Below are 12065 nucleotides of genomic sequence, written 5' to 3' on the forward strand. Positions count from 1 at the left end.
TATAGCCTATAGGTGACTGACTAGTAATCAAAAGCTTCACTGATTATTGTCAACTGTGAAAGGCTACTGATAAGCATGTCAATCTAACACACCATATCTTTGACTGATTCAAGATTCAGCACTTGGGTGCCTCCGTGGCTTCATGCCAACTCGTCTCCTACATTTCTTGGGTGGAACAAAGATGCCAACAAGTCATGTGATTCAATGGTTTTGCCGGCATTTAGCATGCACAGCTTGTGTAACAAGTGGATAAAGTTATGTATCTCCTAACTCAGTAGCGTTACTATCTAGCTTATCTGAATCTGTGTGATTGTTCATTCTAAGAATCCAAGCCATTCGCAACAAAATCACCACTATTAAGCACAAAGTGAATACTGAGCTGGAAAAGCTCACACCAGAGAGGCAACAGAGCAGCAACAACACCAGGTTCACCATTGAAACATCAAACATGCACAAAAGGTCACAGATAGAGGAGGAAGTTCCTGATGCCTATAGAGAGTAAGAAAGGCATTAACTTCTGCTTAAGATGAACAATCTGCCAATCAACCTGACAAATAGTTTTAGCAACCCATATGCTCCAGAACATCCAAAATCCAAACAAAGTATAACATCATCAGAGTGAATGTTGATACCAGGCCATCACCATGCTTAAGATAGACAGAAGCTAAGGCAATCGAAACTTTGGTCGCAGTGGAGTTTCACATGGAGTTTAGCACGAGAACAGTAGGCGCAGCACCTTTTCATCACCATCTCCAGATAAGCTACTTTAAGGTTCTAACCCTTGCATTACTATGCACAAGTATATTATTCTCATCGCTGACACTCTTTTTTTTATGAAACATCGCTGACTGTTTTACCGCAGTACTTGTTTCGGGTACTTCTCCAAGGATCTCAAGTTCAGTTGAGATTCTTGTAGATTCTGAAAGCGACAAACACCGAGGCAGCAGCTGCAACAACAGCAAGAGCGGCATAGGTGTCAGCCCTCTCCCAGGTCTCGAACCAGGTGGGCATCGGGCATGTCTTTGTGTGCCCCTTCTTGCTGCCGGTGCTGCTCTCCTTGTCATTCTCCTGCTGAGAGCCCTTCTGGTTCTGCTCAGCTGCAACGCTCTTGTCCTGTTTTTCCTTTGGTAGGTCAGTTTGGCAGCAAGTGAAGCCACCATTGCCCTGGCAGCATCCACCAGCTGCTGCAGGGTTGCAAGAAGCACCATCTGTTCCAGTTTCTTCAAGAGATTCTTTGGCACCATTTGTCATGTTCCTAAGCTCGAGAGCTTGCTTCTGCTGCTCCTCAGATAAACCCATCTGCCCCCTGCAAGGCACCATAGCACACATAAGAACCCGGGTCAAAGAGGGCCATTCAGCTAATTCAGCCATATAAATTGTAGGATCACTTGAACATAGCAACAGATGCGTAAAGCATTAATTTGGTGGCCCCTATGCCTGGTGCACAAGCACAAAAACTCAAAAGGTATATATCTAAACTGTTTGCAACGAATTTAGTTCAAATCTGAACCAAGCACACACTATAGGATTTCATACATTCATTGAAGTTGATATATCAGGAATAAGGAAATTGCATAATTGAAATTAGAAAGCGCCATCGTTCAATGCAACAACTGCGAATAGATGCCGTGTAAGGGTCGTTCTTTAAGTTCTTAAATTGTTGCAATTACACGTAAAATGGTATTTACAGATGTAAGAAATTCAAATTGAAACTAAACTTGCTACAATGTTCCACACAATTGGAAATTCCAATGAAGAATGAACGAAATATCATTCTTTACCAGCTACCCACACGAGCAGATTGACTCATACAAAGCGCATGCTTAGACATAGTGCAGACAAGTTCAACATTTAAATTCATGATAAACTCACACCAAGAAGGATAATTTAGTAAGGACTTGAAATACAAATGTAATAATATAGGAAGTCATCTTCCTGTCCATGAGCATGCCTGAACAAAAAATCCACTATACAAGAACATAACTTCATGCATGCTAATAGTTCATTGTCTTGAACAACTTTAGTTTAATGCACAACAAATGAATCAAATGAAGACTACAATAATAAACCTTATTATTATATATGTTCAAACTACTTTAATGATTGTTAAAAAGATCGATTAGACAATAACAGTAATATTTTAAGACTCCAATTAAACTAGAACGCTAATCTGTAACACATGTTTGCATAAAGCAAGTAGTTCCCAGGATAAAAAAGAGCTATATAATAGGCTGGAAACTGACATGTTTCTAGTCATTCATGACTACACGTCATAAGATATAAATGATGGGTAAAAACATCCCAACCATTCAAGTTCTCAACCCATGGTGTACAGAAAGGAGTACATCAAGAGTTCAAGGAGCATACCTCCACAGGTGGTCCACAATTTCTCCTTGTCCAATATGTTTATGCAGCAAGACAGGCACATCATCAGGAACAACATAACCGTACCTAGAATAGTAATTGTAGTAAGTATGAATTGGATTATAAGAAAGCAAGAATATGCATTTGCAAAAGCAAAACCAAATAGTCGCACAATGCAGAGGGAATGAGGAGTTAATGTTACTTCAGTAACAGTCCTTACCAATGACCAGTCACTTCTCCCTTGTCATCAGACCTGAAAATGATGACGTTTCCTGCATACTTGTGACCTCCCACATGCGAGCATGCACTAACAGCCACCTGACCATCAAGTCCCAGCCCACTTATCTCCTCCTTGAACCTTTTAATCAAAGCAGGTCCACAAACACCACACCTTTTGTCCCTGCTTCCATGGCAGCAAACAAAGACATAGGAACCACTGATAGCCTCAGGAGATCCAGGAAGCCACTCAGTATCTTTCACAAGTACTTCTTCAACAAAGTTGTCGACGTCAAAATGAGTCAGACCTCTGCAATTATGTTACAGATTGAAAAAATAAGAAGCAGTTGGCTTTGAAGCCTAAACAAGCTTATTAGTTAGCAGGCTTGCAGCTTACTTGTATCTGATCATATCTGGAAAAATCAACAAATCTCCATTAGATGACTCAGTGCCATCTTCTCCTTCACAGATGGTCAATTTGGTCTGTGTCATGGTAGAATATACCAGTCATTAGCAATAAAAAGAATAAATTAGCAAAAACCTACCTAATTGAATTACAACCTTTTCTGGGAGCGAACGTTTTTTAGCAAAGAACATAAGCAAGCCACGCAGTAAGCAAAGAGATCTTCTTAATACTGAATAATATCTCCCGAAAGTTGCAACTATTCTAAAGGCAATACTAGCTCGTACAGTAAGTAATACCCACTCAAGGTGCCCATATAAGAAAAGGAATATTTGCTTACAACAGTCAAAATCAGTTTGGTGCACTTCTCAATAACTTGGCAACATGAAATGTGCCTAAATCATTATATGGGGCGATAGAAACTTCTATCAGTTTCTTTCATGGTAAAAACAGTTCAAATCCTACCATTCACTTTGTATAACAGAGCAGAAAAACACTTTCACAGCGACAATTGATTCTGCAACATCTTAGAGAAATGAAACTTGTTTCTTACCTTTCTTCCGAACATCAGCTATGTACATCATATCATATGACAAACAGCAACACTCATAAAATAATAACAGTAAAGTTTATAGTTAGAGCTAAAATGCTAGCCACACAAGGAGTAACATCCTAAGACATATGAGGGAGGCCCTGATGCATATAAATCGTGAAGTTTCATATGCACGTTACAAATTCTACCAACTACACAAAGGCAGAAAGCATAACAAATTAAATGTGAATGTAAACACAGCATTCAATCAGGAACGATAAAACCTAGCTTTTAACAAATATATTTTACACCATTCAAATCATGGATAAAAACACATCACAGTTTAGGATAGAAGAACATTTGGAATATCAACAATGCCCACAAAGGAAAATGAGCGTGGTTTTTAAACCAACTAAATTAAGTAATCACATAGACAGATGGCATGTGCACATGTATCATAAGACATAGAATAGAATATCGCATACGGATAGTTATCACATGTAAATGCGTGTGTGGTGTGGGGTTGTGTTTGTGTGTGAACCCTACAAAGAGGAGAAAAAATATATAGCATTTATATAACTAGCCCCCTAAACTTAAGCATGGAAATGGATCACGGGTGCACAACTTGCAAGCAAAATGTAAGTTACATAGAAGTGAGGAATCATAGCAAAACTAAATAAAAGTACAAAATTCATGGGCACTTGGGCTCTATCCAGTTAAACATAATCAGAACATATAGATTTAAAGAATAAAAACTAAAACAGAACAAAATCTAGACACACAGAGCCATTAGTGTTCAAGTAAATTCCTGGGCCATGTCCAAAAATGCTCAAAGCATTTCACGTGTCCTGCAGAAACTACTAAAACACGGTTCATGACAAGGATCCAGAAGGAACCATAGCATTAGCAAATAACCATACATAACCCTATCAACAAGCAGAGGAACCATATACGTTTCATGTCCATACATTTTTAAGTTTAGGATCTGAATAGAAAAATGGATACACAACATGTAAGCACAATTCAAATTGGCAGATGGGATCCAGACAAATATATGTGTTAATCAAATAATTCATGAGCACTTGTGTCCAGTAAACCAAAACCAGAACATATACATTTAAAGCAAAAGCGGCAAACTGCAACTAAATCTAGACTCGCAAAGTCCAATAGCACAAAATGAATACTGCGCCAAGTCCAAACCCCAAGCCACAATTCAGACACCGAACAGAATATACTAATATATCAATAAGAGCCAATATTCACTAGTTTCCTAGCTACAGATGAGGCGAAAAGAACTAAGGCCTTCTAGATGCAGACAATAAGTTGCACTTAGAACTGGCATAAAGCATCAAAATATCAGCATCGCTAAGCTACATGAAGATAGATCCATCCAGATTCTTCTGGCTAATTCAAAAACAAAAATCATAATAACAAGCAAACAACACATCCGTCAAAGCACTCGTCAAATCGACCCATCAGTGAGCAAGGAAAGTAAAACCCCACATGAAAGAGACTTGCCGTATGCATACAAAGTCACAAACGAACTATACTAAATCACCTGATAGCTCGAAAATCAAAATCACCAGCTTCCAGTACACACTTCCAGCAAAAATCAACTACCAAAAATCCAACCAAAGACGTACGAAACACCAAATCGCAGTACCTAACCAGCTAATTTCAGAGCAGAACAAAAATCACGCGGAGAAGAGACGGATGCTCACGGTCTTCTTCAGGTTGGGTTTGCGGGCCTTGATTGCGGCGGCGAGGAGGCGTGGGAGGCGGTCGGACTCGGCGGCCTCGAGGTGGGACGGCCAAACCTCCGGGCCCTTGTAACAGAGGAACACGTGGCGCTCGTGGAACCCCACCGTCCCGGCCAGCTTCTCCTTCCCGAGCTCCGGGCGCTGGAACCCGAACTCCTCGTCCGGATCCGGCACAGCGGCTGCGGCGGCGGGGGCCGCGTCCGTCGCGTCGGCCGCCGGCGCGGGCGCCGCGAGGGGGGCGTCGCCGGCCGTGGGGGAGGCCATGAGGAGGCAGAGTGGTAGTAGGCGGCGGCGGGTTGGTGCGCGCTGCGAGGAGAAGAGTGGTGGTAGAAATGGAAATTGCGTGGAGAGTTTGGGGAAAATGGCCAGCATCTCTTAAGGGTTTTATGCGAGCAGGAGGGGAGTTGTTCTTGCTGAAGGGGAAAAGTCACGGCCACGGTAGGCGGGACCACGACGTAGTTGTGAGCCCCACTTGTCGGTGAGAGTTTCCATTTTGTCAATCAATTTATTAATTGCTGGGTACCCATCCAGACTCCGCGAGGGTGACGTCAACTAGAGAAGGCTTTGATTTACCTGGGTACACCTGTCAGCGACTCTTAGTCTTTCTCTATTCAAGTAACAGAAGAATCTTGGCCCATAGCCAACACCACCACACAGTGAAGCCCGCTAAGCAAAACTCTTCGAAGCCCAATATGAGAGAACCAGGAAAAAAAAAGCAAGCCCACCACGGCTCATGGGGGATTGGGGCCGCTTGCGGATAAGCCCCCCGTCCGGCGCCCGCACACTGACCACGCGTCGACGCCAGTTCCGCGCTTCCGCCATGGCCACCTCCACCACCGCGCTCCACCCACAATTCCGGCCGCCGCTGCGCGCTGCCGGCCGTCACCGCCCGCTTCCACACTCCTCGTATTCCTCGTTCGCTCGCGCTCGCCCTCGAACTACCATCCGAGCCTCAGCGGCGTCCGCTTCCGCGCCGGCGCAGCGGGAGGCCGTCGCGGGCGTCCCGTGGGGCTGCGAGATCGAGTCCCTGGAGAGCGCGGCGTTGTTGGAGCGATGGCTCATAGACTCGGGCCTCCCAGAGCAACGCCTGGCCATCCAGCGCGTGGATGTCGGCGAGCGCGGCCTTGTCGCGCTCAAAAACATCCGCAAGGGGGAGAAGCTGCTCTTCGTGCCGCCTTCCCTCGTCATCACCGCCGATTCGGTAGCAAAACCCTTATCCTCTCACTGCCCGCGGTTTATTTTCGTTCAAATAGTGCTGTTACAATTGGTACTCTATTGTGTTCGTGTATACTAGGAGTGGAGCCGCCCAGAGGTGGGGGAGGTGATGAAGAGGAACGCCGTGCCGGACTGGCCGCTTATTGCCACTTACCTCATAAGTGAAGCCAGTTTAGAGGGCTCGTCGAGGTGGAGCAGCTACATAGCAGCTTTGCCAAGGCAGCCTTACTCGCTTTTGTACTGGTATGGCCCAGGATTATAGTCGGCTTATTGCTGTATTGAGTGGAAGGGAGAGAGAGGCTATGGCATAGCATTCTCAATCTTGTACAGCCTTTATGTGTTATTGCAGGACTCGTGCAGAGCTAGATACATACCTGGTGGCTTCGCCAATCAGGGAACGTGCAATTCAGAGGATAACTGATGTGATTGGGACGTAAGATTGTCTACCTATACATCTACTAGTGGTAGTTTAACAAATTAAGTTCCTTGACTGTTGGAGCTCACATTGGTATTTTGCTCTGTTGGTTTTTGGCAGATACAACGACCTTCGAGACCGTATATTTTCTAAACATTCAGATTTATTCCCTGAAGAGGTGTGTTGTGCAAACACTGATATATTTTTTGTTTATTCTTACGACTTTACGAGTACAAGACTGCTTAGCCAACTTCAATCCTATGCAAAGATAGATACAATTCTTCAAATCTTGAGGTTATAGTATAGCAGAAGGAGAACAAAGAGCATAATAGTGTTTGGCTTTGAGTTTGAAACAAAATCGTGGGACTGGGTCACATATTAGCAACTATATACAGTAACGTAACCAGGATCAGAAGATTAGGGAGGGCAGAAAAGTTAATGAATGTGATTGACCTTATAGCAGGGACCAAATCCTATAGCATGGTAATATGAACTAGGATTCCCCTGATTCTAAAAGGCCCCAATGGAAAATTTTGGAACATGAGTACCCCCTACTAGCTCTGTCACTGACTATATATATTAATCTGGACTACACCTTGAATGTCGATGCTTGTCTTTTTATTAATTCTTCATTTATACTTAACCTGATCAGTATATCTCAATTTTTATTTTAGGTTTATAACATAGAGACATTTCTATGGTCCTTCGGCATTCTCTTCTCGCGCCTGGTAAGGCTGGATCTAGTTAATATGATTCAAACCTCGTTCTTTCATGATTAGTACAAATTCGTTGTTCTTTCTATGGCCCCTTTTCATGATAAGTACAAATTCCTTTGCTTGCTATTGCTGTCATTTTTGGCTAACCAATAATGTGCATTGGTCTATTGTGCAGGTTCGTTTGCCATCAATGGATGGAAGGGTTGCTCTAGTTCCTTGGGCAGATATGCTTAACCATAGCCCTGAGGTACAACATTTTATATTTTTACAAAGAACCATCCTTGATAGTGCTCAAAATTAAGCACCCTTTTTTACGCTCTTCTATGTCTCCCTAACAGTACAGTGCTCATGACATTTACTTCTTGGTTATTATATTTTCCAGGTGGAAACATTCTTGGATTTCGATAAGTCATCGCAAGGAATAGTTTTCACCACAGACCGTTCATATCAACCAGGTGAGCAGGTAACAATTTTCATTTATGCTTTTTAGCTCTATTCTCAGTTATATATCAATCAAATTAATCATCAAAAGTCTACCAGTATGGTATTGCTGTTTTCAGTAGTAAAGTCTGCATGTTTATTTGTGGTTTGCTGAAATCTAGTTACTATTAATCATATTGGACATATTGCTCTCTAGCAATGTACTGACATTTTAAGGGTTGAGTCATCTTTAGTCTTCAATCTCGAAAATAAGTTCAGGCTATGTCAACTAAACCTCAGCACTCCCATCCATTTATCTATTTTCTTTAGTACATAAATCACATAGTTCGCTCCAGCAGGGTTACATGAATGGCCATACTTTTTTATTTGAAAATGCAGTTATGTGAAATTTGTTTGGTTTGCCAACTTCTTTTTGTTTGTCTCAAGTCTGGCGGTAACTGCTGTTGTTCCATCACATATTATCTATTAAACTGTTGGTACGATTTGGAAAATCTTCAGGTTTTTATATCTTACGGGAAGAAATCAAGTGGTGAGCTATTGCTTTCATATGGTTTTGTTCCGAAAGAGGGAACAAACCCAAATGATTCAGTTGAGTTGCTGGTGGCTCTTGATAAATCTGACAAGTGCTACAAAGAGAAACTACAAGCACTAAAGCGAAATGGTTTGTCAGCGTAAGTGCTCACTATACTTATGGGCAAAAGTGTACCTTACCTGTTACCTCTATGTGGAACGTCACATGCTATTATCTTTTTGTCAAGACAAGAAATGTTTTTTTTAACTTTACATCCCTTGTTGTAATCTTGGTAAACGACTACTGATTGGATTAGAACATTCCTTGGCATCATTGGTTTCTTGTTGTTACTTCCATATAGTACTGAGAACAGATTATGGTAACAAAGCATGATTGCATATTGGGTGTAAAATGCAATAAATTGAAATGGAAACGAGAAGTTTTACCAGAATAAATAATTTCATAATAAAGCACAGCTTTCCATAGATCTGTACATGATTCGCAATTCATGCCACATTGTTTTCTTTGGAAAAACCTAACATACCATCAGTTCAGAATCATGCATATCGCTCTTTTCTATGTATTTAACTCCCTGCGATCATCTTATTGCGTACATTCTGATACTATCAGATTTATATACTCAGTATTGACAAAAGTAGATTTTGATCACCATTTATAGATCTGAAAGTTTCCCTTTGCGGGTTACTGGATGGCCAGTTGAGCTGATGGCTTATGCCTTCCTTGTGGTCAGTCCTCCTGACATGAGTCAACGCTTTGAGGAGGTTCGTTGCTGTTATTCTGCACTCAATGTTGAAAAAATTATCAGTAGAGCTAGAGCTAGGAGGATGGTCAAGACAGCTTGAGATTATGTTAGTTATTAAAAATGATCTCTGCCTTGTTTCTTGCAGATGGCTGTTGCTGCATCGAATAAAAATTCAACCAAACCTGGATTTAATTATCCTGAATTGGAAGAACAGGCTCTTCAGTTTATCCTGGACTGCTGTGAATCTAATATATCAAACTATTCTAAGTACCTAGAGGTGACGTCCGTTTCATGTCATTTGTTGCAGAACACACTAGTTAACCTCATGAGATTGGAACACCGTGCCATCCTACTAATTTTATGATCTTATTGTCCTGTGATTAATTCTTTTATGCACAAATCACTATGATGTCGTTTGTCAAAAATAATTTGTCCATCCTGAGTATTTTGTTGACGATGTCAGTAAGTGGATCCATAATTTCAGGGTGGCAATGGCTCTCCACAAGTTTCAATAAATGCAAAGCAAGCCAACAGGACCTTACTGCTAAAACAGCTAGCAAAAGATCTGTGCATCAGTGAGCGGAGAATCTTGTATCGTACACAATATGTAAGTCAGAAAATCTTGTGCTGCTGCTGCCTTTGCATGTGCACCATGTTTCAACTCTTAACGGTTTGCATGTCCTCCAATTGTTTTGCGCAGATATTGCGTAGAAGATTGAGGGACATGAGAGGTGGCGAACTTAGAGCTCTGTCATTGTTCAATGGGCTCAGAAAGCTCTTCAAATAAATGGATTGGCTACATTTCTAGGTGGAACGGATCTTATTGGATAGTTTGCTTTCCCTGATAACACGGTAATTTACATATCCCTTTAATCACTTTTGGATTGCTGAATACTGCGTTTTCCACTGGGCACTGCTTGGTTCAGTTTCAGGTGCTTTGACCTTGCAGCTGGAGCCTCCGATGTTTGGTTACCAAATCAGATCGCAGTCTCAGCGGCAAATTTCTTATCTGGAGAAGCATCTGAATGCTAGAAAGGAGCTACGGTTCAACAAAGGATAGTTGTGAATTGTAATTGAACAGCCCATAGCTTGGCATACATGTAAGAGTAAATTCTACATGTAAGCCTGTAAGATAGATTTTACGAGAGGAGCTGGCCGGCATTTTTTCCCTGATCCCTGCTATTTAGTCCATATCTGATGTTTATGTCGGTACATGATATAGTTTGTGGATCAAACGCTATCACGTACAGAACTCATTCCAGATACATGTTAGAATCATACAACGCGAAAAGTCGAAACATGGGTATATTTATTACATAATTCAAATGATTGTAGTACGGTTCCAATACAAGCCTCTTGGGCTAAATTGAACAAGCAGAAAATCGAAAATCGAAAGCGATAATTTGGCCTCTGGACCATCTGGTATCTCCACCACAGGGAATCCTAAGCGTAGCACGGGCTTTAATCTTGTCATCCTTTTTGGGTCGAACTTCTGGTCGGATCCTGTATCTATCAAACTATCCTAAGGAATGGAATAGGTCCACATCACCATCCGTATGCAAGCTTTAAGATGGATTATACTAAAGCTATAACAAATATTCAATGAATAAAGCTGGGGTTTTCTATGCACAAGCAGCATTAAGATATATCATCATCCAAACTCTATGCTCGGGCCGTTCCGGCACCCCGGACTCCCAGTCCAACTCACACCTTCAAAAACCAACAGGTCGGTGCGATAACTCTCACTTCTCGCACCTCAGCTGCCTTAGGCAAGAAGTCATCACTAGAGGAAGGTAGAAACATAAGTAACACTAACTAATAAGAGCAACAGAAGAGTAGGGTTGTTCATGACCAAAGACGCGGCTATATATATAGTTTTTAATCTGCAGAGGTCATACACCTGGACCCACTCGAATCGAAGCCAGCCAGGAGCGACCTAACTGAACGACGAGACACCGGTCTACTAACACAGAAACTAGTAGCCTCGGTACCATCCGGATTTCCGGGGTCTTAGACGCATCCTCCCGCAAAAGATCGCCCCGAGACTGTGAATCCTCCTTTGCGTCTCGGAGAACGTGAGGTCAGCATCTTCTCCCGCTGCACCGATACTCGATCCTCCTACCAGCTTGGTACCACACTTGCTAGCCCTGGACCGGACCCACCCGCATAATGGGTAAGTAATGTGGACACTTAATATAGTTCTACAAATCATAGTTACTCTCAACCGGTCCTTATATGCTGAAGCGAGCATCTTCGTCACATGCGTATCCACCACAGTGGTCCACAGCTGCCCCCAACTCCTCACTAAGTATCCACAAAGTTATGCCCGCCACAGGCTCTCCGTAGATCATGATTTTGGAAGAATTATGAAATTGGTTTCATAATTTTTGGAGGCCCAGTTGATTTATTATAAATTTTCTACGCTTAAATCTATTTCTGAAATAGATAAAAGATTATCAGAAAAAGAAAAACACACAGCAATGATACGTGTCAGCACCTGGGTGTGCCACATGGCAGCTGACATCAGCATGATGTCATCGGAAGGGTCAGGTTGGCTGACGTCAGCAGTGGACCCAATTGACATCAGCGTTGACCAGTCAACGCTGACTAGTCTTCGGTCAAAGGGTCAAACGGGTCCACCATTCAGTGGTCCCACTGGTCAGCCTCACCCAAAGGCTGACAGGTGGGACCCTCGGGTCAGCACAATAAAAAGAAAAGAAAAAGGAAAA

The 12065-nt window shown here is 42.3% G+C and overlaps 2 protein-coding genes across 3 annotated transcripts; one reads left to right on the top strand and one right to left on the bottom strand.

Annotated features, from left to right (window-relative positions):
* Positions 1-412: 412 nt before the first annotated feature.
* On the bottom strand, positions 413-5608 carry LOC112894175. The gene is made up of 5 exons (XM_025961804.1): positions 5237-5608; positions 2978-3063; positions 2585-2890; positions 2368-2451; positions 413-1306 (listed from the first exon to the last, which is right to left on the bottom strand). The coding sequence occupies exons 1-5, from the start codon at positions 5537-5539 to the stop codon at positions 898-900; spliced, it is 1188 nt and encodes a 395-aa protein (XP_025817589.1). The 5' UTR covers positions 5540-5608; the 3' UTR covers positions 413-897.
* A 387-nt stretch (positions 5609-5995) lies between these two features.
* LOC112894159 (ribulose-1,5 bisphosphate carboxylase/oxygenase large subunit N-methyltransferase, chloroplastic) lies at positions 5996-10634 on the top strand. 2 transcript variants are annotated; one of them, XM_025961784.1, is made up of 13 exons: positions 5996-6476; positions 6570-6733; positions 6840-6923; positions 7026-7083; positions 7580-7633; positions 7797-7868; positions 8004-8084; positions 8561-8733; positions 9253-9355; positions 9482-9613; positions 9821-9943; positions 10037-10188; positions 10263-10634. In XM_025961784.1, exons 1-12 carry the CDS (start codon positions 6009-6011, stop codon positions 10121-10123), a joined length of 1599 nt encoding a protein of 532 aa, XP_025817569.1. In that variant the 5' UTR covers positions 5996-6008; the 3' UTR covers positions 10124-10188; positions 10263-10634. The 2 variants fall into 2 exon arrangements, with proteins under 2 accessions (XP_025817569.1, XP_025817577.1); XM_025961792.1 differs by having other exon boundaries at positions 10269-10550.
* Positions 10635-12065: the final 1431 nt, after the last annotated feature.

The sequence above is a fragment of the Panicum hallii genome, chromosome 1 (assembly GCF_002211085.1).
Source record: "Panicum hallii strain FIL2 chromosome 1, PHallii_v3.1, whole genome shotgun sequence".
In the NCBI taxonomy this organism is placed as follows: Eukaryota; Viridiplantae; Streptophyta; class Magnoliopsida; order Poales; family Poaceae; genus Panicum; species Panicum hallii.